General features: G+C 34.0%; 4 protein-coding genes across 5 annotated transcripts in view; 3 read left to right on the forward strand and 1 right to left on the reverse strand.

The window, feature by feature from the left end:
• The window catches only part of LOC146146755 (serine/threonine-protein kinase pim-1-like), a 29,363-nt gene extending 26,846 nt beyond the window's left edge, over positions 1 to 2,517 (forward strand). For both annotated transcript variants that reach the window (XM_083387254.1, XM_083387253.1), the window contains one exon: positions 649 to 2,517. In XM_083387254.1, the coding sequence (XP_083243380.1) occupies positions 649 to 739 (91 nt within the window). In that variant the 3' untranslated portion in view covers positions 740 to 2,517. The remainder of the gene's footprint in view (positions 1 to 648) is intronic.
• Positions 2,518 to 8,160: 5,643 nt separating this feature from the next.
• Positions 8,161 to 12,577, forward strand: LOC146146756 (sigma non-opioid intracellular receptor 1-like). Its single transcript, XM_083387786.1, has 6 exons — positions 8,161 to 8,299; positions 9,110 to 9,205; positions 9,993 to 10,085; positions 10,261 to 10,353; positions 11,037 to 11,216; positions 12,128 to 12,577. The coding sequence occupies exons 1-6, from the start codon at positions 8,170 to 8,172 to the stop codon at positions 12,331 to 12,333; spliced, it is 798 nt and encodes a 265-aa protein (XP_083243912.1). The 5' UTR covers positions 8,161 to 8,169; the 3' UTR covers positions 12,334 to 12,577.
• Positions 12,578 to 13,325: 748 nt separating this feature from the next.
• LOC146146757 (cilia- and flagella-associated protein 300-like) lies at positions 13,326 to 17,197 on the reverse strand. The gene is made up of 7 exons (XM_083387491.1): positions 17,057 to 17,197; positions 16,504 to 16,585; positions 16,367 to 16,439; positions 15,582 to 15,745; positions 15,136 to 15,308; positions 14,756 to 14,822; positions 13,326 to 13,890 (listed from the first exon to the last, which is right to left on the reverse strand). The coding sequence occupies exons 1-7, from the start codon at positions 17,143 to 17,145 to the stop codon at positions 13,762 to 13,764; spliced, it is 777 nt and encodes a 258-aa protein (XP_083243617.1). The 5' UTR covers positions 17,146 to 17,197; the 3' UTR covers positions 13,326 to 13,761.
• Positions 17,198 to 19,751: 2,554 nt separating this feature from the next.
• On the forward strand, positions 19,752 to 25,020 carry LOC146146758 (uncharacterized). The gene is made up of 6 exons (XM_083387521.1): positions 19,752 to 19,924; positions 20,210 to 20,352; positions 21,217 to 21,359; positions 22,415 to 22,597; positions 23,135 to 23,262; positions 24,443 to 25,020. Exons 1-6 carry the CDS (start codon positions 19,765 to 19,767, stop codon positions 24,925 to 24,927), a joined length of 1,242 nt encoding a protein of 413 aa, XP_083243647.1. The 5' UTR covers positions 19,752 to 19,764; the 3' UTR covers positions 24,928 to 25,020.
• The last annotated feature ends 1,361 nt before the right edge of the window (positions 25,021 to 26,381 follow it).

Below are 26,381 nucleotides of genomic sequence, written 5' to 3' on the forward strand. Positions count from 1 at the left end.
TTGCCGGTTTATGCACTTCAGCTTATAAGCACCGCATGGTTTGGAATTCAGGCCATGTTTTTGGTAAGACATAAGAACAGAAACCGTATAGTTTGTACACATGTTAAAACACCAACCAAGCATTCAGGAAAACAACACAACAATCATTGAAAGTACAATTATTATCGATTCACTATTTCTTAACGCGTCCCGTAGTTGGGTCGATATTCGTCATAAACGTTTGTGTTTAAATTCGAAAGCCGAAGACCATGCTACCAATGTTATTTAACCTTAACTGTTACGCAAATAGGCATTTTCAGGCGAAAATAATACGGTGGAGTAGAACTATCGATCCGCTATTTCTCTTAACGCGTTGAGCATTTAGCACATGGGTCGATAGTCCACACAGAACCACACAGGGTATAAAAAATATATAAAACTTTATTTTAAAAGAGCAGAATACTTTGGGTAATTGCGTAACTATAGTATTCTGCTCTTTTTGAATAAAGTTGTTTTATATCTTTTTTTTACCCTTAGTGGTTCTTATGATCTTACGATATGGATAAAAGATCCCGATATAAACAATTAAAATAAAAAATTAATACTAATATTATTTTATCGACTTAAATCTGTCGACAATCGTTTGAAACATTGTTTTTTTTCTTGCAGGCATTGCGGTACAGTAAGTACGAGTCACATACGCACCAGTTCTGAATGCTCCGACGCCGGTAGCTCCACAGACAGCACCGAGAGCATTTGAGGCGCTTCGCGAGCCGGAACAATCGTGCAAGTGACGTCACAATCCCTTGCAACAATAGCGGCCGCGCGCGCCGCCGAAAAACCACTGGATCTATGACCATTTCGCAAAAAATCGACAAGAACATCTTAAGACGCGAGACCCACTGGAAACCGGTTTTGTCGCTCCTAGAATGACGGTCCTTTCAAAAAACGGATTTGATGTTGCATTTTTTGGGGTTTCGCGTGAATTTAACCCGCGACCCCCCCAAAAAACAATGGCTGTCTGACAAACCATTGTTTTTGCCCCCCTAAAACAACTCGTAATCCTATCGGAACCCCTTGAAAGGCTTTGCTTGAGTTTTCGATTAGCGCCATAAACTTATATATTTCCACACTTTACGCTTGTAACTTCTAAATATAATATTTTTTTGCTCGCTTTTTGTTTTATTTATTGTTGGTCGTTCTGTTTTCTTATTACCCTTATTATTTATTGAAATGTAGCCTGTTGCTGCGTTTTTTAACATTCTCGCGGCATCTTCGGTTATATTCGGATTTGTTCGGAATCGTTCGGATCCGATCGGTTTTGTTCGGATTCAAAATGTTTTCTCTGTTTCTGTCCAGAGTAATTTGTTTTTGTTCGTCTTTTTTTCTCGTGCTATTTATTTTTACTTTTTCTCTGCTGTCGTCGTTTTTCCCCTTTTTTCGCCCCCGTCTTATTTCTTCACTCCCCCTTTGAAATATATTTTACGAATGTCGCCTCCTGCGGTGATTATGACTTCACAATCGAATCTTACCGGCGCCTTCATCCTTTTTGCGGGGACTTACCCTAAACCGGAGAAAGTCCCGTATGTTGCTGTTTTTTGTTATTTTTTGCCGTTTTTTTGGTGCTTAATTTATTTTCACCCCTTTGTTAAAATACCCGCGTGGCGGTGCGACACCAAGTGGTCTGCACAACCATTATTCGTGTTTTTTTGTTCTTTGTCGCGTTACTACTTTGTGCAACTCACTTTTTTCGTTTGAATAACTCTCAAAAGGTCCGCATACCACATTTAACCAAAATATTTTCCCGCATACCACACTTACGTGAAATTTTTTATGGTGCCTCTAAAAAAATAAGTTGATTTAAGGTGCGCGAGACGAAAAAAAAGTTTGCACATTTCTAAATTCGAACCCAATGTTTCTTACAACACACGTTTCATGATTTGACACAAAAAAATCGCAGCATTTCAAGCGACTATCGTTTTCACAAACAAACTACGTTTCTTTCACTTCAATTTTTTAAACAATCAAATAAACGTTATTTTTATCCCGATTCCGCACAAAAACGGTTTTAAACCGCTCTCTTCAAAGCGAAACCGATTTTCGATTTGCTCGAACGCGAAAAATCCCCAAACGACGGCTGTCGCTTTATGACGTCACACATGCGGAGTTCTTCGTGCCAGCCGCGCGGCAACAATCGTGCTTGCGTATGACGTAACAATGCATTCGTTCGGAAATGACGACCGTACTTAAAAGGGCTGATTTGCAAAATTTGAAGTTTTTTGTCGTTTAAACAGCTTTTATAAACCTCGATTGTAAATCTTATAAAGAATAACCTTATTTGGAGGTACATTGTTACGTCACTGAGTGTTTTGTCTGTTTCCGGGTCTATCTTTTCCTTTTGTCGTTCGTTCTTACTTTTGGTGTGTCATTGTTGTTATTATTTATTGTCGTGACCCGGACATCTGGGCATTCTTTCCTATTTCTTTATTTATTCTTGGAAAATAAACAAAAGGTCTCGAAACGTAGACCGACCAGCGGACATAATGGATGACTGTTGTTTCTATTGTGCGAGAAAAACTTTAGGAACAGATCAGCTTAAACCTTAACTACAAGTGGTAACAAGTATTTTGAAAGGACTTAAGCCAAGTCATCTTTGGGTAAATAGCAAGTCAAGTTCCAGTCAAGTAATTATTAGAGCAAGTCAACTCCAAGTCAAATTTCTAACATCAAATAAAACGATAAACCATTAAAGTTCGTGCACTCGTCCGATTTGAAGCAATATGTCAAATAGAAATAAGGAAAATTAACAATTGATAAAATTTGTTCGATTATTATGAAACAGTTCAAGACAAACAGCTTAAAAAACAAATGGGTTAGTTATAAGTATTCCAAATACATATCTATTTATACCCGGTAACTCTGAAAGACTCTCGAGTACTTTTGATAAAGTTTAGTCTCCAGCGATTTTCCATAAAAAAACATTTGGGCCCAGTTTAACTTAATTCTTATCCATCTTATGTCAAAATAACTCTTATGGTGATAAGAAATGTTCAAACTCATTTGGCTCAGAGAAATTCAATTGAAACATTCAATCATAATAAATAGAAAGTAAGTAAAATTAAAGGCGACGCAATATTTTTGCATTCATCCCTGGTCATTTGCTTGAACGACAACGCTAAAAGTCTCAGCCCAATAGGCCTAGGGTGAAAAAAATTTCCAGTGGATCAAGTGCGCTCTATTAAGTCAACCATCATTTATTGAGACAATGAATTTGCCTTCTAGCTCGACATAAGGTTTTGCCAAGACGGCAGAATAATTCATGACTCGGTGTTCTTCATTGGGGAGCAAGTATAGATACGATCTTGGACATTTGAACACGTAAACATGCCATCGTACCTGGCCTAGACCTATAGACTTAGAACACTTCCAGATGAACTCACATTCCCTATGCTCAGTGTAATATTAAATGACTTGACTTAAGTGCATTTAAATCTCTGTTTTTAAATAACTTATCTGTAAAACAATTTGCACATTAATTGTTGCGTTTTTCTTTTAGTTGTATTATCGCTCATACATTGACGAGCTTCGCAATGTTAATAGTTCAACGTTTTATTTTTATGCCAACGACTTGACTTTGAGTTGACTTGCTCTAATAATGACTTGACTTAGGTAGCTGATGACTTGACTGGAACTTGACTTGTTGTTCATTGCAAAAGACTTGACTTGGACTTTTTCATTTTTCAAATAACTTGGACGAGATTAAATTCATTTCAAAATGTCTTGTGTACAACACTGCCTATAATATGCTTTGATACGTGTACAGAGCTAAAATTGTTGAGAAACCAATGTTGATATTATACCTAACACTAGGGACGTCGCCATGTCCGATAATATCGGACAGTCGATACCTGATGCCAAGTGGTAACAGCGATATTCGTCCGATATTAGAAAAGTATCGGTGCCGATCCAATACAAATTAAATGAAACAATTTAGCAATGGTTTTGCGATCTAACTGAGTGTTTTCACACTGAAAGGTATTTTTTTCTTGGACTAGCCTATCAATAATTGAGGTGACTCATTCACTAGCGAAATCTTTACTTTTCAATTTGATAATTTTTTCCTGTTTACCACAGGAATGACGTCATTTGGTACCAATCAGTATGAGTTTGTGTCGGCTTAGATTCGGACACATTTTGAACCCAAAGTGCAATATTTCTTTCCATTCACATTACATTTATAGTTTTCAGGTGTGGCTGTTAAACGTTTGTAACACACAGAATGTTTTACAAAGCTTTTTTGTGCATAACTGTAAGGCCTGAGAATGGCGAACAGGATATAAAATTTCTTATTGAACTTTATTAACTCGATTATGGTGGTCAAACGAAAGAAACATAAATTATTATATTATGCAACAAAACTGTATCGGCTTCAATAAATTGCCGTTCACTTTAAAATTTCGTTGAAATTTTGTTGGAAATTGCATCCGAAAATATTAATTGTCTTTACTTTATCTTATTCAAGGAAATAATATACTGAGAATATACCGAGAGCCAGTAGAGTTAACTCTGCGGGTATAGTTTAGTGACCTCTAAACTATGCGAAGATAGAAAAATCCCGCGCTTACTTACTGCCAATGCAATTTCCTTGCCGCGCTGGGTTTCAGTTGAGGCAAGCCTTACATCATCGGTCGAGAGATAATTAATTGCACTTTCCTCGCGTTGATTGCACCAAGATTTTATCCACGTAAGAGAAAAAACCCGGGTAGAATTCCCCGCACACCTGATAAATCCTTATAAGCGCCTCCATCAATTTCGCTGTGTTTTGTTTTGCGTTAGTTTTAAACCGGTCACGAGACTTGTGACTGAAAGTCAGCAATGATGCCGCGATCAAAGGTATGACGTCACTAGGTGTCATAAACATGTGGCGTTGCGACACATTTTACTTTGCCCCGTCACGGTATTCCTGAATTTCCTGAAGCTTGTAATTTTTGCACTTGCAATAATAGGGCGTTGCTTTAGTAAACTAAATATTAGTTTAAAGCAACGACATTTTAATGTTTGCTGTAAAAATAGGGTTTTTCTGGAAAAGCTAAGGCAAAAGTTAACGCGCTGGCGACCAGATTGCTTATAGTTGGCATTCTGTACGTATAGTTGACAGTTCAGGGTGGATAAGCGACAACGATTTTGCGACGATTAAGCAAGTCCTCTTAAACACTTCCGATGAGCATATCTCGAAATCGATCTGCAATCCATTTGCCCTATTGGATCGACGATATTTCTTATTCGTCAAACGACAACTTCTTTTAATGACTGTAAGATTCAATAAACTTTATGCTTTGATGTATAAATCACATATCTCAAATGTGCTTTAAATCCTGCCCTATCATCAGATTTCAAGTGTTAAAAAAATAACAAAAGTTTAACAAACTTAACAAAAAAATAAACCAAGATTAACACAGAAGTTCATAGGTTGTGTGCAACCCGCAAAAAACTTACTAACAAAATTCCAGGTCGGGATCAGTGGCGGTTCCAGGATTTTTGTTTAGGGGGGTGCATCAAAACATATTTAGGGATAATGCAACTAATGACACTGAAACGTGACGTAAAGTTACGTCCAAACGTAATGTCAGAAAGATTCATTCGAATTAAGAATATTAGCAGAACTGACGATGCTTTTTGCGTAACTATAGTATTCTGCTTTTGTTGAATAAAGTTGTTTTGGATCTTTTTTACAACCTTTGTGGTTTCGCTTGAACAATGTCATAAAGTTACAGTCAATATGCCCCTTAAAGGTCTACTCATATAAAAAAAAAGCGAATATTCCTCGTAAAATATACTAACAATCTTGGATCACCCCGAAATATGGTAAATAATGGGATATTCACAATTGAAAAAAGCATTTATTGGTGTGGTGTTCGAGTTTCACAAATTTTAGTTAAGGAAGATTGTTTTTGCCTTTGACATTACTTAAGGCCCGAAAGGTCTAATTATAACTGCGTCGCTTATGGAACCGCCAATTGCAGCTTGTTTTTCTTGTGACGGAAATAAATTGGTCGCGACTAGTCACTATTGCCTTAAATAGCCACGAGTGCTATGCTTGTGTCTGAACTATGCTTACGGCGGATGTGTCAATCAGAGGTTCGTTGTTGGCAATATCTGCAAATGTTAAATTCTCAGGGTCAGAGTCCGGTCTTGTTTACGTCCTTGGTGTTGTACGATTCATTATTGGCCGTCTGTGTGGTTGTTTTTGTTCGCATATGCCATAAGGTGATATCGATTTTTTGTCTAGAAAAACATTGATGCCTGAATTATTTTCTAGAACAGAGTCACACGTTATAAATTAGAATATTTGGAGTAACTATAGGATAAGAAGGGCATTGAAATCTAATGAGAATGTGGATAATGACCAATTGGTCATATCTTGCACAATGATCTTTCTAATTGCTCTGATTGTAAGGTTAAAGAGAATATTGTAAATGCATTAAACTGGCGAACGTGACTTCGAACAATTAATGACCTTAACTTCAAGGTTAAGACAAGTAATAAAATTAGAAACTGAAAATCAGATTGTTACGAATGCAAAAGATAAAAATATTCCATTCCCATATGAGGAACTTCAGTAGCGAAAAACACGACCAAATGTAAACCAACAAGTACAAGAAAGTGACAACTCAAACTATAGTGTTCCAGCAAAGTGGTGCACTGCCCAAGCCACAACCTGCAACTGACAAAGATGCAACCAGTAAAATGGACGTCACAATCGTCACATACACATAACGCCATAAAGTCAATGGAATAAAAAATAGGGCAAAGTAATGTGGAAAAAAAAGACTACCGGTATGTAACACAAAGTCAAATATTTGTTTGCATATTAATACTAGCATTTATAAGAATACACCATTTCTTCTCAGAGTTTTGAGTGCAAATAATTCGGTATTTACGTCGCGTGTTGTTGTATGTCGCAATGTTGTTAAAAACAAAGCGCGAATGTTCTAGAAATGCTTACACACGCAGTTAACGCCTCTTAAAAGGCAAGTGCCCTTAAATGCTGCAAGGTCACGACCTCTGAAATGGCAATACGTAACTCTCCGGGTGAGATTAGCGCGTAAAATAACAACTGCGAAATCGATATGCACTCAGGGACGCCGGAGCGATTTCAGGGCAAGGGGGGCGACTTTTTTGGTAAGGGCAACCCCCCCGGAAAAATGTTTGCGGCCACGCCCTCTAGATTGGCTTAAAATGGTACCAAAAATGTTTCTTTTCATGAAAAGGGCACTTTTGCCCCCCCCTCGCCCCCTTAGCAAAGGGCAGGAGGGGCGCTTGTCCCCCCCGCCCCCCCTCTCCGGCGTCCCTGTATGCACTTTTGGTGTGACTCGGCAAAATCGAAGCACGACATGACATTTAAAACGCTCTCCAATTAAAATCGATCAGAAGGACTTGTAGTGAGATAAATGGGTTGTTTTCGCGCTGGTTTCGATAATAAAGAAATTGTCAGGTGCTCTGGATTAGCTGTTCAGCAGAACTGGTTGTTGTTCGGTAAAATAACAAAACCAGGGCTCCGTGTAAACTTGGTTTTCCGGCAAAATGCTTTTTTAGCTTACCATTCTGCTTTTCCCGAACCTAAAACAACCCTAGGTAAATTTGTGGCCCTATTTATTAAAGCATAAAAGTGATTGGCACAAAACTTAGGCCTACTGGAAATATTTAGTAAACTAAAAAAAAAACTTTGCACAGGATGTTGGGATTAATATTGAACGTCAAATCCCTTAGTAATTCCAATTATTAAAGGGGCAAATCTCTCTACATATTGGTCATGTATATGAGTAGACCACAGGCCCGAACAGACTTAGCCACACATAGAGAATACTTTATTCTTTTTCCTGTATCGAATATTTTCGCAAAAGTATATTAGTACAAAGTAGAATCTTTTCGTTGTTAAATTTATTTAATTTACCCGAAAAAAAAAAATTGTGTTTATTTTGCAAATAAAAATGAACAAATAATACCAAAGAGATTATGTTATAATCTCTTTGAATAATACTATTGGAAAAAGTTATTTTAAAGTATTAAACGATTAAAAAGATTTCACCTGATTGGACACAAAATGGCTTTTAAATTAAATGGAGCATTTTCCCATAAGTGTGATAATAAAATCAGTGGGAGGTATTATTGCAGCAAAACTTTGCAGAAATGGGTTTTAAACGCGTAATCTTTTTTGCTCTAGTTGGGTCGTTCATGCTCCATTATTATGTCGGTGTTCCTGATATGACTTACGCCTTGAAGGTGAAGTTTGTTAAATATACAGCATTTCAGTATTCCGGTAAGTTTTTCATTGAATTATTTCATCAAACCCGACTCCGCAGTCATGGTTGTAACACTGACTAAATGACTTAAATCCAATAAATCGGTGGCCCAAATCAAGTTACTATGAAATAAATTGGGCGCTGGTTAAGAATCCTACTACAACGCACATTATTTGGGTTAGGGTGCGGGGTTAGCGTTTGGGTTAGGATTGGTCAAGCATTATTATTAAATAATGAATATAACCATACTTGACCCACCCACACCCAAAGGCTAACTCGCACCCTAACCCAAATATTGTGCGTTAATTTAATAATTGTTGTAGGATTGTAGACCAGCGCCGTAAATTGCCTTGTTTACATTTTTTTTGGCAAAATGCTTAGAGCCAAGTCATTAGGACAAATGCTGTGACTTTTTGTGTAGGCAATGACTCAATTTCATTAGAATAAACTCATTTTTTCTTACTTTAAACTCGTAGAACAGTATTCCTGTTTTGCATTATTTGTATGATTTAGTAAAACTCATTTGAATTACCTTAACTCAATTATATAACTTGATGAGGTTGTTGAATAGCCTTAAAAAGTGCCTATTGGCCTTGACCTGATATTATTTCACAGATTAATGTTGATAAATTTAATTAAACTACTTTAGAAAAATATATAAAAAGCAAAAACGAAGTTTGAGCTAAACCTAATGCAATAAACTAGGCCAGTCAGTGATTTAACTTGAGTGCACAGTTGCTCTTTCAATTAATTTAACAAAAAAAATGTAAGTCTTAATACAAAATGCCTAGACGTAACAAACAACAAGTTATATAATTATGTTGCAGGTTACAAGTATTCATCAAGGCATTTAAGGGAAAATTTTGGAAGAGAATATCCCAGGAGCATTTTGAGGAATGAAGAATGGATACAATCTAACACAGGTTGCTGTCAAAGATATATATATTTGTTTTTTTACTTTTTTTTTTGAGAAAAGTTTTTCTTAACCGTTGTACTATGAAATTGTTTCTGATGTCCTAAATCTTAAAAAAAAACTTTTGCGTGTTATTTTTAAATGCTGTTAGACAAGAAAAATTTTGTCCAAGTTTGACAGATTGAACACTTTGGTTATTGTGCTAGGGAAATGTTTATGTAGCCTAAAATTAGGTAACTGTCGTAAAGTTTCTGCTAAAATTTGCGCAGCTATAATATCGTTATTTCTGAAAATAAAGTACTATATACAGAAAACCCTAAGAGCAACGGTAGTTTTGCATGTTTGAACAATTTTTTACTGCTGAACCCATTTTACAACGATTTTCTATGAAACCGCTACAACTGAAAGTGCAACTACACAGGGAAAAACCCATAAATCGCAGCACAGGCCTAACTTTTCAACCTGGTATGTCTGTAGCCAAATCTGCATTTCATATAATTTAGGGCAAAATTTCTGCTGTGCAGTGTTACATTTGCATGTGTGCAACTAATGTTTTTTTGCGAACTTGAAATGTTCAATGCTAACATTGCATTAAAATTTAGGTGCAAAACACACATTTATTTGAAACAAAAACTTATTTCAAAAATCTCTTGACAGTGTGTACCTTTCGCAAAATAACTGGTCTGTTGTTAAATGCTAGTTACCCTACAAAAAGGTATTGCTTTTGCATCAATTTTCAATGTAAACTTTATATTTTATTGCTGTCTGTCTAACTAACTTGAAAAATGTATCTTCAGGTGGTCTGCAAGGGTCTGTTTCTATCCTGTACGCTTCCTTGCGTGAAATACTTGTGTTGTATCATGCTGAAGTCGAAACTTCTGGAAACACTGGTAAGAAAGTGTTTTCCAAAATCTATCTTTAGCAAACGCAAGCTGCTACCATACAGGTTAAAAATATTAGCTTTTCCAGCTTACCATGTGTTCAAGCCTTTTTATAGATAAATATGTTTTTTTAAAATATAAAGTGTATAAGAGTATATTTTTTCTTAATTACCATTTTTCAAAGGACGTCACCTCATGAACATCTCTGCAACAGTACTTAAAGGTGGAATGACATATTCTTCGAGCAATTTAAGAAGTGCAAAATCTCTAGCTGAAGGTTGAGTTGGTTTTATTGTATTTTTAACGGCTGAACCTTAATATTTTTCAGTGTTTTATGTTATGACCAAACAATAAAAAGCTATTATTTTATGACCAAGGTGTAGGTAGCAAACTTGTCAAGGCATTACTTCTAATTTTTTGCAGTGAACTTTGTGACATTTAAAGTTATTTATCAAATAAATAATTTCTACTTGTTTGTAATGAGCAAAATTAGTTAGTAGTGTCTTGTTAATTTTACAAATGATTTTCTAATGTTTTAATCTGGTATAATCATACTAGTTTATGTTCTCAGATCGTGTTTTTAGTTAGACTTTTTTTAATTGCATTACAATGGCAAATTATTGAAGAAGCATTTTATTTTTCTATAACAAGCAAAAACAGTAAAGGATATCTAAATAAAACTCGTTTTTTACTAGTTGCCAAGCGTTATTACCACACTCGGATTTTGCTAATAGCCAGTTTCTAACCTTCTATTTTTTCATAATTTTTACTTTTGAGATGAAAATTGCTGTATTAGATTGTAAATCGTGGTTGAAATCTGATGGTATTATATAGGCACTGATCTCATCATAGTATTGGTAGATATAGATAATATTACTTGCCATTGGGTATTGAATCTGATCCGATATTAACAAATATTGACATAACACCGCCATTAACTTTTGTTTTTTTGATTTTCAGGTGAAAATACAGTTTTTCGCATGGGAGATTCTTCTGTGGTTAAACTGTCAAGCAAGACGACTATTTTGATCTACGGGCGCGGTTACGTTCCACTAACAATGGGTTATTGGCTTTCCGACTCGTTATTCAGCCTTCATGACCCAATACTGGCTATCAACACAATATGGATGTACATTAAAGGTAACCTAAATTTTAAAGTTTAACATTTGAATATTTTTTTATTAGTATAGTGCAGTGTCAGGTTTTTGTGTGAAAGTTATAACACAAATCTAAACCTCATATTGCCACACAGTATCAGGCTTCTGGCATAAAAAATCTAACCATTAAAAAGGCTTAAAAAAGGGAGTTTTTAGAAACAATTTTAAATCAGTATTTAAATACCTTCATATAAAGAAAAGATTGCTTCTGACTGGCAAAAAATTGTGAAATATATACAGAGACTTAACACAGAAAAACTGATAAGTATTGCAATTTTTAAAATTACATATCCCAGCGGAGATTACAAAAAAAATAATTTTTAATTCTCAAACTGTGGTTGTGCGTCATTTTAATTTTTCAAGGGCGACTCACAATAATTCCGTTTCATATCGAAACTCAATTAGCAGTAATACACGCTTTCAGATATTATTGTCTCCTGACATTTGTATTAAACTCATGGTTACGAGAAAACTGCACAAGTTGGGATCATTTTGTGATACAACACTTTTCGCAGTGTGTGTCACAAGTCCAAAATTGTAGTTGAGTTACAATGCCCATTCTGATTATAAAAGCATTATAGAACACTAGTATCGCAAATTTCTTAGTATCGCAAAAAAATTTATTTAAAGGAATTATCTCCTATTGTGTCCTATACTGAAATGGCTTGTAACGTTAAAAAATGTTTTTCAATTTCTATAATTCCTTGTTTTTAATTTAAAATTATGCCAAAGCTATCACCAGAAATAGTCTGAGAGCCACTGCCATAAATCAATAATATTGAATTTAGGAAACAACCATTTAATTGGTGATTCACTGGTTAAGCTTTAAACATTTTAAACATGTATACATTTGTTCTGAAAATAGTCAAAAGTAAATCTTTTTTATTTTTTTAGCTGCTTCAGTCGGCGATGCAACCTTTTGGGAATGGTTGGACAATGTCAGGAATTATTTACTAAACGTGTCACAAAACGGGGTGCAGTACTTCTATGAGAGCGGCTACCACGCCGTTACGCACATGCCAGAGACATTAAACAGCCTATTAAGTTGGTTGTTAAACCTACTGGTGGATATTAAAGATAAGCTTGTCTCGCTGGTGTGAGGTTGTTACTGCTATGCACATTTTTTTATTTTTAGCAGAAATGTACTTGGAGGTATATTAAAGGTTAGGGTATGTCTGGTGATGTAGGGTTGGTAACTTAGAACGTGGTACGGTACCATCATTCCTTGTTTTGAAAATTTATACATTGTTTTAAACCACTGCCTGGTGATTAGGGCTACAGAGTCTGTTTAAAACAACCAGAGTTTCAAGTCCCATCTCCGGTAAATTTGCTGATTCCAATGAGTCAAGATTGCATTGTATGCTAAAAAATAAGATTCTTTATTTTTGTTGGCCAATATTTTTATTCTACCGTGTTAAAATGCCTGTCACTTATTTTTTTACATTTTTCTTGTAAAAGCTTTTTATTATTATATGCACAAGAGATTTTGGAAACGACTTAATTCAATGTAAGTCTCAGTCAGGTCATTATGAGAGCAAGTCAACTTCAAGACAAGTTATTGACATAAAACGGTAAACTAATAATTTGTCGCCGAAAACCTATTTAATTTTAGCACTTAAGTCAAATAACATTAGTCCAAGTCAAGTCATTTTTTCAAAAGAATACATTGCCTTGAGTCAACACAACACTGATACTGTACATCTAAATTTTTTTTTTTTTGCAAATATTCTAACTGTTTGTAATCTAGTTTTTGTATGCTGAAAAAGAGACCGTTTTTGCTTACATATCAACAAGTTGCAGTTTTCTTTCTTTCCGTAATTGCAAACTACTGTTTATAAAATTTTATTACTCGAATAAACATAACAAAACAAACAAAGTGGGTGATTGGAGCATGAAAAATTTTCAAAAAAGAGGAAAGAAAACGTGTTTTGAAGTTGTGTGACAGAAAACTCTTAAGACCGATTTATCTTGTTATCCACCAAACTTTAAAAACATCTCAAGTTTAAGGAGTTACTTATATTTAGAAGAAAATAGACTTTACAAGAAAAGCTTTATCAAAGGAATTTGCAATGTAAAAAACTCTACAATGGATTAACGTTAACACCAAACCCCTGTTTCAATCAAATTTTTGTTTATAATCGTATAAGACCCATGATGTTTCTTTAATTCGACCAAACTTCCAGCAGCTAGTTATCACCATAGACCAGGGATTTACAATAATATAGGATCGAAGCTGATGCCATGTGGTGTTATTGATGTTTGCTAATACTAGCGTACAATCGGTGCTGGTCTGATACCAAATTAATATAGCAATTTCAGCCATGACAACCGCAGCTCTTTTACTATTGAAGGTAAATTTATCAAAAAATTGTAAATGAACAACTGGAGGTAAACAAACTTATCAACGCTGAAGCCAATTTAGGACTAATAACCTAGAAAAAATACATTAGAACAGTTCAAGTTTATCAATTTTGCACTATGAAGCATAGTAATAATGACATATGATAACGGTTTGTTATACTTTGTGTCTACCATAGACCTCTTCCCCAGCAATGGTAAAGTAAAATAACGTGCCTTTTCACGGGGTTTACAATCAAGTAAGCAAAGTTCTGTTCGTGTTCTTCTAAACTTGGGTAAACCAATTTTCCATCTCCATCCTACAGAGGGAACAAAAAAACAAACAGTTAATAACTATGTTCGCCATGGAATAAATATAGATGTACAATATTAATTTTTTAATACTTAATGTGTCATACAGTAGAGTAATATAAATAAAAACAGTCATTTGAGGCACAATCATGTGCATGTAAGACACACATAGTCTTATAAATACATGGTTTTCGTTGCCTAAAAAATCCACAAACGAAAAACAGAATCTGAAATAGACTGGGTTTAAACGCTTTGTCAACTTTGCCATGTGCTTATTCACTCTACGTAAAATTAGTGATGGAGTTATAAATATCTGTCAGCACATAGTTGGCAGAACAGATATTTTACAAAATATCAACTTTCATTGCCAACCTTAACAACAAAACTTAAATAGACTTTTCAAAGAAAAGTAATATTTGACATATTTTTCATTTTTTGTGCATGAAAAGTAGTAATAGATAAATAAGTGAAATCATAAAAAAGTTAAATAGTTCCAAAATGATTCAGGTTTCAAGGACAAAATTATTAAAAATTTATTCCATGATTTTGGACAATTATAATGAATGAAGGTCGTAGGTATGATGTCAAATGAATACCGTAGACTTTGCAGAAGTTTTTGTAAACGTTTTAATAAATGGTAATTCATTTTTAACATCCTAAATAAGTATTTAAAATGTTTGCAAAATAATCTGGTGTTGAGAAGAAATAAAGACATGAAACAAGAATAAGAAAAACAATCTACTATAGGCATTTGAAAACTAAAAACGTTTACAAAATAATCTGGTGTTGAGAAGGAATAAGATAGCTAGGAAACAGAAATCGTTTAAGAGAAACCAATCTACTAGAAAACATATAAAAATTGATTTTAATTACCTTTCCAGTTATCTTGTACACCTTTGATACTACGACAAGTTCATTTGTTTCAGGCTTTTTTTGAACGCTAAAAAGTATTATTGTTTAGATTAGCAAAAAAAAAAAAAAAAAAAAAAGTTATGAAGATGTTCATTACGCTTTGTTATAATACACATTGCGACTTTTTTGATGATCGCTTTGGTAAATTTAAATACACATGCTGTTATAACAAGATAGAAATGTCTGTTCATGACTTGTCATTTAAAAAGAACAGGTTTTTCAACAAGTGGTTTTAAAACAAAAGTAAAAATGTATGTTAAACAGTGCTATTAGGTTTTGAGGTTTAGAACATGACAAAAATGGCTACAAGCGTTTCAATTAATGTTTTTAAGTATCAGTACCTGACTAAGTCTTTGTAGAGTGATTTGGTGACATCGAAGTATGGCTGGATGTTGTCCTCGTATTGGCAGATCGGCCCGCCAACAACTAGATGAGAAAAGAGTCGGAAAAGTAGCTCAGAGCGTTCCTCGTCACTGTAACACTCAAAGTTATCTGAATCCTCCATCAATAGCATCTGTAAAATTTTCAAAAGGTAAATCAAAACGTGCCTACTAAAGCTATCTAAATCTTCAATTAGAAGCAATTTTAAAATTAGTTAAATAGGGGTTTACAAAAAATAGTTAAATTAAAATCTGTTTATAAGAATTTAAAAGTTATTAGATTAATATATTTATACACTTGGACAAAAAATAATTAAATCGATATGTGTCACCTTAAGTGTTTCAAATCTTCAGTAAGAAGATATGATATAACTTCTACTTTACCTTCAAGGTAAAGCAAAACTTACCTTTCTTAGTTCGTCTGAAATGGTGATGCCTTCAAACATTTCATCAAAGCATTTGCAAATGTTTCCATTTTCTCTCACAATTCCTTCTGCTTTTAGTTTGTCGAAAAATCCCATTGAAACAGTTGTACAGTTCACTTCCTCGATGTCAAAGTTTTTGGGTGGATCTTTGTTTATTGAAAAAATACAAAAATAAAATCAGTTCTGCTTACCAGTGGTTTTCAACTTTTTTTACATTTAAATAATTTTTCGGAACACCAAATGAAAGTTCTAAATATTGCATTAAATAAAACAACGCAAATCTATTTGGTTTTGTTTTTTAAGTCAATGTGTCATCTCATGTTCCTAATAGAGCACCTTACAACCATGTTTACCCAGTAGCTTGATGTCATTTCATTACAATACATTGTCAATATTTCAGAAAGTTATGGACGTCTGTTACACTACATTTAAAGGTGTAAAATAAACTCTTACTTTTTCAAGTAAAAGGGCCAAAAAGAATAATTTTAGAGCTGAGCAACCACATTTTCAGAAATTGTATCCTTTTTTATTGTATTCACCTTAAAATACACACTAACACCTCGTAACAGTATTGCAAAAATTAATTTAAAATGTCTATGTTATTTGCAAAACACATTTCAAGTCAAGGCCATAAGCAACAATTAGCAAGTTAAGTCATTGATTATTGTAATGTCTTTGACTGGCCCATTAATCACTAACCTATTAAAAATATATTTAAATAGCTACATAAAAGGAACACAACAAAAAACAATATTTTTTTTACTCACCCATCATTCCCCAAGAACCACTAAATCCCATAACTTGGATACTTTTAAGCACATTGGAGTCGGTAAAGAAGTCCTAAATAATTGAAATCAACTAAAATGACAAATAAAATAACTTTATAAATGTTGTACAAAATTACCTTGACAAACGTTTCCTTTAAATGATATGGAAAGGCCCTGTCAAAGCTAAAGGTCCACGCTTTTAAACGATCCAGTAAGTACCTGAAACACAAGGTTGTTCATGTTGTTGGAAATTAGTACAAGTTATGGAATGATTGGGTTTAGGAAAAAAATTTCAGTTGTTATTATCTTTTATTGGGGCTATTTTATCATATGTTTCAAAGGGGTAATATCTAACATATATCTATATTTTTAAACAAGACATAAATTGCCTGACTTTAATCTCTTGGGAGAAGTGGCATAGCTTATTTTAACTTAACTTAGGTGAAAGTGAGTTAGGCAGATGAAGTAGTACATTAATATTTAAAAAGATTAATAAAAAAACACAGCTGGCATTTATATTTCCTCTCCAGTGTGACACCAGAAGAAGGCTACTTGAACAGATTGCTGGTGTCACTTTGAACGTTTCAAGTAACTCTTTATTGTTTTCAACATCTGATACCTACTTTATGGGCTTTGGTTTTCTTACTACGTCTTAATACAACCTCCCACTATTATGCTCTAATCACATACCATTTTTCTAAAAATGTCTTAAATTCCTTGTTGCACAGAGATGGGAGTTGTTTGGGTAAAAATGTGAACCTGAAAGGTGAGTCGTCCATCTTGAAGAGCTATTTTTTTGTACATTAACAGTTAAAAAACGACAGAGTTGTTATTGGTCACATTACACTCCTATAAAAATTAAACCACATCATTAGGTTAAATCAAGCTAATTTACTTAGCAGTTGTGGTTATGATACTTGCAAACTTGCTAGTGACTTTACAGCCTCTAAAAAGCCAAGTTTAAAATGTACTGCTGACCCAATGTGTGATTAAAACATGAAAATTAGAATTTTAGATAATATAGAAGGGTAATACAATTTGTTTTTTTTATACAATAATTACCACTCAAATTGGATTCATTTAGAATTTTCGGAACAAATCCTGAAAACTTTCGAAAATGAATGAAAAATCGACGTCCTTTTGTACTTAGGACCACAAAACAAAATTAAAAAGTGTTCAAGCCTAGGTTGTTAACCTTTCCTAACTGTTAGTAATCTAGCGGATGCTTCCAGTACAAGTTCATTTTTTTATACAGCGGGTTTTAAGGGGTGCTTCCCATGGCTTTCTATTGTATTGTTCATTAAAAACAAGAAAATATGGCTTGTTAACTCAAACGAACTGAAAAAGTTGCGCAAATAATTGTTTACTTTTTTGTTTTTGGCGTGCGTTTAAATGTAGCTGTTAAGCAATTTTTTTATTGGAAAGACTTTAAATATGAGGCTATATGTAGATTTGAAGTGTTTTCATAAATATAAAAAAGTGATGTTTAATAGGGTTGTAACAATACACATGATCTGTAGGATCAGTCACCAGGCTAGTGAGTCGATAGTGCTTTTAAAACTTTTTACCGATACCGGTACTGGTTAAATCTGCTTGTATTGTCAAGTTTTAAATAGCAATGATTCGCCGTGTTTACCAAAACGTAACACAACAGTTTTGGTTGGTTTCATTGTTAAAAGATACCTGAAGGCTACAAAAAACTGTAAAATAAAACAAATGTAATTTTATATTTTGATATCGACAAAATTTGAACTGCTTCCTAAGAACATTTTTTGCCAGACTGTGTTTATGGCTTTCAAGTTTAAACTACAACGACAATGTTTTAATAAATTTACAGCAGTTTTGGAAATAAATGTCCGGTTGTTGCGCATATAAAAATTAAGCCGTGTGGTTTACTGTACGATTTTTGTTTGAGGGCAGCATGAATTTTCAGAGACGATGTCACGAAGTTACGTCAAAACGTGGCGTTAAAAGAAATAATTTTAAGAGCACCACATTGTTCGTTGAGTTTGTTAAAGCTTTTGGTTGAAGAGGTGTTACTTCGGCCACGTGTCCACCCTTGGATCCGCCCCCGCTTAAAATATTAGCTTTTCGACAAAACGACATGACTTTGACTATAGCATTTTGCTGAATATCTCATTTTGGACTAGTTTGCTTAAAATCGATTTCGTTTACGATTTTCGTTGTATAATTTAAGGGTGGGAACTGGGAAGTCGAGTCGACTCCGGCCAAAACTTTTAAGTTTAAACTGCACATGCTCACATCGGATTCGGGACTCGCCTACAACGTAGACCATGTAGTAAAACTCTTAAATGCACCATAAAGTCTTTAAAAACCTGACTTCCAGTGGTGCGGCACACGGACTACTAATATTTTGAAAAACATTAAACTTTTAAATGCGCAATTAGGCCCATGCAAAATTGGGAATTTCGCCTAGAATCGAATAAATTGATTACGACGGTTTCGATATGCTAACCATGTAGTCATGTGGATTTGTGCTGGCCAAATTAGCTGCGAAAGAATATTTAAATAATCGAAATTTGGGTTTATATTACTTAACATAGAAACAAAAGTAAACAACTCCACAGTTGATCTGCTAATATTTTGCACGAATGAGTGTGAATAAAAAACAGTATACATTACAAAACCTAAATACGTCAAGTAAGCAAGAATTGAGTCATGCATGATTGATTTTGCAACTGGTTTGGGGAAAGTTTGCATTTAGTACCATTGAAGTGGTTGGAATGTGTCAATTTTGTTACACCCGGAAACCGGAATTATAAATGCAATTTGCAAGATATTTTTTCAAAGTGTTTTAAAAAAGATTCATAATTTATTGTGTACCCAAGAAAAGGTCTTTTATTCTCATGGAAGTTTGACGTTTTTGAATCTGTAGAAAACCAAATTTTATTTTTTTAATTTAATTAATTAAAAGATTTCTCAACAAATTTTGAAGCAATTGAATAGTTTTAAACGTAAGTAATGCCACTTTGGGCGCTCGTCTAGAATCCTACCACAACGAACATTATTTGGGTTAGGGTGCCGGTTAGCGTTTGGGTGTGGGTGAGTCAAATAATAGTATTAAATAATAATACTTGACCCACCCTCACCCAAACACTAACCGACACCCTAACCCACATATTGAGCATTGCTTAAGAATTATTTCAACAATGTGGTAGGATTCTAGACCAGCGCCCCACTTTGTGTTATACTAGAATTAGTTAATTACAGGTTAGTAGTCATAGCCTGAAAACTTTTAAACTGTTAATTTAAAATGTGATTGACAGTTGCGGCTTAATCAGAATCAGTGCAGTTGATTAAATTTTTGTTTGAGTGGAACGTTAGAATAGTAATTAAATAAATTTGTATAAAAATTTCCGGGTGTTTTGCAGTTTAACATGAAGGTCAAAATTACTTCGCCGTGTATGGCGATGCTTTTGTACGAAGCAAGCAAATCTAACGGACAAACTGAAGGATTGCTTTGTGGAGAATTTGCTTCTGAATCCTTACAACAGATCACTGATTCTCATGTCACGACTGTAACGGAAGATGTCTTGTGTAAGTTGTTGCCACAGTTTCTAAACTAATTTTCTTAATTCAGGCAGAATTAGATTTAAGTATATATCCCAGATTTAGTTATCAATGATTTAATTTAATTTTAGGCACCTTATTTAGCATAAAAAATATACAAAGTTCATTAATTCAGGCTGACCCTCATTTTCAACTATAATAATTTTTTTTACATTTTGGAAGAAACGATAAACCGAAAAATAAAATGCACAAATAAAATAACTTGTAATATATTTGTGTTGTAGGTGGTAACTATTCTTTTTGCATTTACAGCAATTTACAACTTGCAAGATGCACCTACCTCCAATAATTCTTTCAATAGCGACAGTCGCAAGATTCCCAGACACTCTTCTTCCATTCTTGGAAGATATAAGTTCTGTAGAAGATCTGGCTTTTCCCTCACAGTGAGAGAAAAGGTATGTAAAAAATATTTCCGCCTGCTCCTATATTAAACCAAAACTAGGTATTTTTTAAGATGAAATATATGTAAACCAGTGGTTCTCAAACTTTTTGATTATGTGTTGTAAATTTTACCAATTTTATTTTTATGTTTTGATTAGTAATGTTATTTAAATCTGAAAATCATAATCAATTGCTGCATTTAAAAAAAAAAATATTTGCAAGCATTTTATTACCGCAATTAAGTTTAGATGTAAAACAAAATCATCTGTGATTTCATTATTGCTTGCTTCTGGATGAATTGTAATTTTCTATGTACAAATGTAGTATTATGCAAAAAGAGTTACACATTTACATGCCCGATTTGACAACAAAAAATGTTAGGTTTATCACTGTCAAACATGATGTGATGAGTTATAGTTTATTCAAAGTGTTTGCAGACTTAGAAGTTTCTGAAGCTCTAGATCAGGGGTGACCAAACTACGGCCTGCGGGCTAGATTAGACCCATCGGTTTAATTCTTTCGCTCTGTAAATTTTTTTGATAAATATTTCTTATATCTTTTCTTCTGTCGGTAACAATTAAGTCAAATGAGATAAATCCAATTTTTTATCCGGTCCACCATTGTCAATTCTTACAATAAATCGGCCTGTGACTTGCAGTCCTAAGACTTTCCTTATTCTTTGTGTAAAAAGTTGGTAAAACCGGCTCTTGATTAAGTCTTTCTTTTAAAAACTATAATGGATGCCTATTACACACCAACCAAATCAGTCCATTATGATTCAATCAACCTTTCATTCTAAAATTCTAATATGTCTTTTAAGGACAAACCTCACTGAAATCGGACACATTAACAATGTTTTATTAATATTTTTTCCACAGTCTCTCCACCGCAAGTTGGTGAGATCAATTGAGCAAAGTGGTGGTTGTGGAGCACACGCCGTCACCATTTTGATTCAGGAAAACTGGATTGAAACTCAGTCAAACTACTCTTGGCAGTTTGCCGCCTTCTCTTATCAAAGCGGGTAACTTCTTGATGAGTTATGGCTTTACCACTGTGTGATTTGTAATGTTGTATCACTGTTTGGTTTGTAATGCAAAAGTTAAGGAACCATAGGAGGATCAGACAGCATGTTTGTTTTAATTTGCTATTTAAAAATCCTGTCATGATTTTTAAAAGGTGGTATGTTTTCATTAATGCTTTATTTAATAAATTTTGTTGTAATTTATATTTGTAAAAGGGGGATAAATATCATTATAAATTTGTTAATTATGATAGTTGCCACAAGACATGTAAATTTTGGTTAGATTTTAAAGTTGAAATAGTTGTAGTTGGACCATTTTTACCCTGCACACGCAATTACTTTGTTTGTTTTAACCAGTCTTACTTATACTCTGACCTGATGAAGCACAGTTGTACAAATGTTTTCAGTATTAAAGTAAGACAAATATGACTTGGGTACACTATGCATGGATCTGTAATGTAGCTTGATAATGAATTTCAAAGACAAAAAGGTCAAGTAAATCAACATTATCTTAATAAATAAGTTTTGATATGCACTAGTATCATCATCAGTTTATGTGAAACTGAATCTCGTATCTAAACGTCTTAATCAAGATGATGTCGATCTACACGACCTTTTTGTTATCAAGCTCCAAATATGACTATTGACCAAGTTAAAATATGTAGCTTTACACTAGTGATTCCCAAACTGTGTGCTCCGACAAACTAATGTTCTTTAAGAGATTGCTAAGTGTACCGAAAAACTTTTGTAATTTCGGAATATAGAGTATCTATATTACCTATTATTGGGTATATAGTATGTACAGTGTACACGCAAGCACTTCGCCTTAAACACGCAAATTAATATTAAGACATTTACATGTAGTTTGTTGTGTGTTAAGGGCAATTGTAAAATTACTCTATTGTGTTCTGTGTGCTGTAAAATATGTAAAAAAGTGTGCTGTGAAATATGTAAGATTTTTTTAGTGTCCCGCGATTCAACAAAGTTTGATAACCTTTAGTCTACACATTACTTATACAAGATTTTTAATTTTAACCAAACTTCACCTTCTACAGGAAGTTTATTGCCACAGAAGTGGAGATTGTCAACTTGAAGGCAATAAGCTGCGGAGCCTACAAGCCGTACCCTGCCATCCACCAGCGTCAGTTGTCGCCCCAAGCTTTGTCCGCCTATGCAAAGCTGCAGCCTTCAAGTTCTAACAATAACAGTCATGCACCAAGGCTTACTGAAACCACAAGGTGGGTGTTTAAATGTCAATTTTGAAAAGAAGTCATTTTGTAATGACTTAATTGCTAGTCAAGTCATTAGTTACTTCCAGTTGCATAGCACCGGCCTATTATTGTAGAGTGATAAGTAGCCCATGAAGTAAATCATGGTAAATCTACTGTGAAGGTGGAAAATCGTTATTTGGAGTGATAATTTGAATTGCTGTTAAACAGCTTGCTGACTTTACGAAAGTTTTGTTATGTATTTTATTTTGATAATTACTGTAATTAGTGCTGTATACTAACAACCTAAAATAATTTTTTTAATCATCTTTATACCAAAAATATTTTTAAGAAAATATTATGATTAACTTCCATTCAATTTAAAAAACACGACCCATCATGAAAATAGTGAAATATAATGGCACATGATAAAAGTCGAAAGAGGCATTATCTAACAATTTAAAAGATGTTGTTTGGCCTTTATCTAGATCCGTGGTTTTGACTAAAGGCACCTTAATCATTAGAAGTAGCATCTCTAAACCAACTATTTATATACTTGTTTTCCAGCGAGATGAGCAAATCAATTGTCAAGTCCTTGGATGAGGCGGCTGCAAGTTTGCGAAACACTGAATGTTTGCTTGAAGCAGCCTACAGCGAAAAACAGAGGCTTAAGCAGCAACTTATTGACATGCAAGGTAAGAATTTAAGTGATAGTATTGGTAATTGTTAAATACTATTGTCCGATACTAAATTAATATAGGAATTTCAGCCATAGTTTGCAATCCAAAGCAGCCATTCTACTTTTAAAGGTAATTTTTATCAAAATAGGGAAGGTTTAACACCTGGAAGTAACTAAACATCTTAATGCTAAAACAAGTTGGGGCCATAGATGTGAAAAATACCTCTGAACTTTTTCATCTAGTTTGTATTTTTGAGCACAGTAATGATGTCGCTTAGTATTGGATTGAACCACGATACTTTTTGTCCAAAATGTCGGATGTTGGTTTCTGAATAAAATATTAAGTATCAGATATCCCTAGTGAGTACAAAACAATATTATTTTGCCTGGCCACAGTTAGTGTCGGTCCAGTCAAGCATCGCCTATGGACAGGAAAGGATCCATTTAGCCTTGCCTGCACAAAAATGTCTAATTAGTAAACTGATTTAATTTTTCTCTAAAGTTTTTCGCTGTACCAAGATGAATGGTAAGCATGTTGTTGAAAGTGCAATTGAATTTTTTTTATTGTATTGACATTCATAGTGTTTTGAATTATATTGAAAAAACATAGAGCGGTCCAATTGTAGATCTCAAAGATCTACTTATTATTTGAAAAGTCTGAATGTTTTTGAGGTTTTTCATAAAATTGTCTGAAAACTCTGGTACAGCTCCCTTGTGCATTACTTAGAGTTCAATCTATACTTTATGCACCAAACCAAATTAGAGTTTCAATCTATACTTTATGCATACAGTTTAACATGAACATGACAAACTCCGATGTCCTCAACTCCTCATATTTCCTGCAAAAAATTTTTGATGTTAGCGATGTATTTTTTAAGTGTCTCAAAATTTTGAATGGTATTAGAAGATGTTCTCAAATACTTTTAAAACCAAGGCGTTAAATACAAATTTCTTGTAATCTTGCAGCCCAAAAAACAATTTGTTTTTGTTGTTTTCAGTCCAGCATTTAAAAAAAATTGAATGCTAATAGAAACTGATGTTAAGAGTGTTTTATACAAAACCATTTGATACAAAAGCAAGAATCTTTTTTTTATATTTAATTGTCTGCGGGAAATTTCCTTAGCTTAATAGAAACTGTTCAGAAGTTTTTAATTCAAGCTGTTAAACCTTTAAAAAAAATTCTTCTAATTTTGCAGCTCAAAAAAAGGCTGCCATCAAACTACAAGAAGCCTCTCTTGCGGAGCAAAGTGAACCAAAGCGTCACAGCTTTAGCAGTAGCAGCTCATCTTCCGACACTGATTCCTCATCCGGGGAGGAAAATCTGTCTGATCACCACCACCATGTCATCACTGAACACCAGGAGGCGATGGAAAGTCGCCAATTCGATGACCCCGTTGACCTTGACAACGTGGAAAGGTCGCTAGGCAACGAAACAGCGCCACCCATGGACAAAGTGGACACTAAAGTGCCGGTTGACCCGTTTGTGTGTTTAGTTGATATTGCAAAGGCAGATTTGAAGCGCAGCGAACAACAATGCAATTCGGGTTCGGAGGCAACCGGTCAGCTCGCCAAGGTCACCGACAAGGTTCCAGAGGTCAGGGACGAAGGTCAGCTGATGAAGGAATACAACGATGAGAGACCTTGGTGCGAAAAAACACGAGCAGGACGCTTAAAGAACTGATGCTGGTTTGAAAAACTCATATTTTTTTCTGTTTTGAGATAAGTCTGCAGTGAGTTTTTTGGAGGTTAAAAAAATTGAGTTTTAAAAGTCAATTGAAAAAACTGATTCTTGTTAAATATAATTTTTGTCTAAATGCCTTCATTATTTGGATTACAATGATAAACCACCTAGAGGTCCTGAACAAGCAAATGAACAACATTCTTTTGAAGCAAATATATAATCCTTTTCAAACTATTGTTTTGTTTTCCTTTACATACGCACAAAATAACAGTTATACGACAGACATAATAGGATATTGTAAGAGTTACACATGTTGGAAATACAACTTTGTTCGATAGTTTCAAATAAAACTTTCATTAATTTTAATGTTCTTCGATACTCTGCATTTGGATTGAGTTTCTTTGAAGGTTGCGAATATGTGATTTCACTGAGTAGCTTCCATTTGTTAAACTGTTTGTAATTGCAGACAGAGTTTGCCGAGTTCTTCCTTTCATTTTCTGCCCTTTTAGTCTTTTGGGTTACGAGATTATTAGTCATTGACGCATCTTATAGCGTTAAATGTTCCATTTGTACCACCAGCCATATCCAGGATGTAAAATGTGACTGTATATGTTCCTAAATGCCCTTGATTTAATTTCCTGTAAAATAAACATAGAAAAACATAATCTAAAAAAAATCACAGCAGTCAAATCCGTCCAAATATATTTTTTAGGCTTGTTTTAAATTACAATCCAGGACCACTACGATTTTCACTTGTTTAATTTATCAATGTTTGCATTTTTTGTTATTTAGGTCAATTTATAAGGTGACTTGATATGTTTTTGCGAATGCGAAATCATTTGGCCAGATTATTTCAGTTAACACAGAATAGACTAAATTATTTTAAAACACTGTCAGAAGCAAACCAATAAAGTAACAAAACCTTTCGTTTGAATCCACGATGAAGATTGAGCATTACATTAAGTTTGGCCATTCAATGCTTTCATTGCTTAATAAATGCGAAAAAAGATTGCGACTCATGTTTTCGTGAAATGTCCGATAGTTTTTTTTTCCAAAAACGGTCTTTATTATACAACTGTAAACCTTCGTATCAGTTAGCCAACCTACTGTCATGGAAAACAATGCTTTGACTAACTGCCGGAAGTTCTGAGGAAATTGAGTCCCAAATCACACACATTTAGCCGATACCTGATGCCTTGTGGTAGTGTCGGTACTTGTCCTTATCTGATACCAAAGTAATAAAGAAATTTAGGCTTTAATTCGTGAATGTAAGTTTATTCAAAATAAAATAATAACACACTGATCACTGGAGTATTAAACTTTTAACACCCAGCAAATTTTAACCCAACAATTTTGAAAAAGGACCATAATAATGACTTCATTTAATACCAGATTGTGATACATTGTTCAAAATATCTGGTTTCATATTAGAATAAAATGTCAGGTATCGGACA

The sequence above is a fragment of the Ascidiella aspersa genome, chromosome 4 (genome assembly GCF_963924565.1).
Source record: "Ascidiella aspersa chromosome 4, kaAscAspe10.2, whole genome shotgun sequence".
Taxonomy (NCBI): Eukaryota; Metazoa; Chordata; class Ascidiacea; order Phlebobranchia; family Ascidiidae; genus Ascidiella; species Ascidiella aspersa.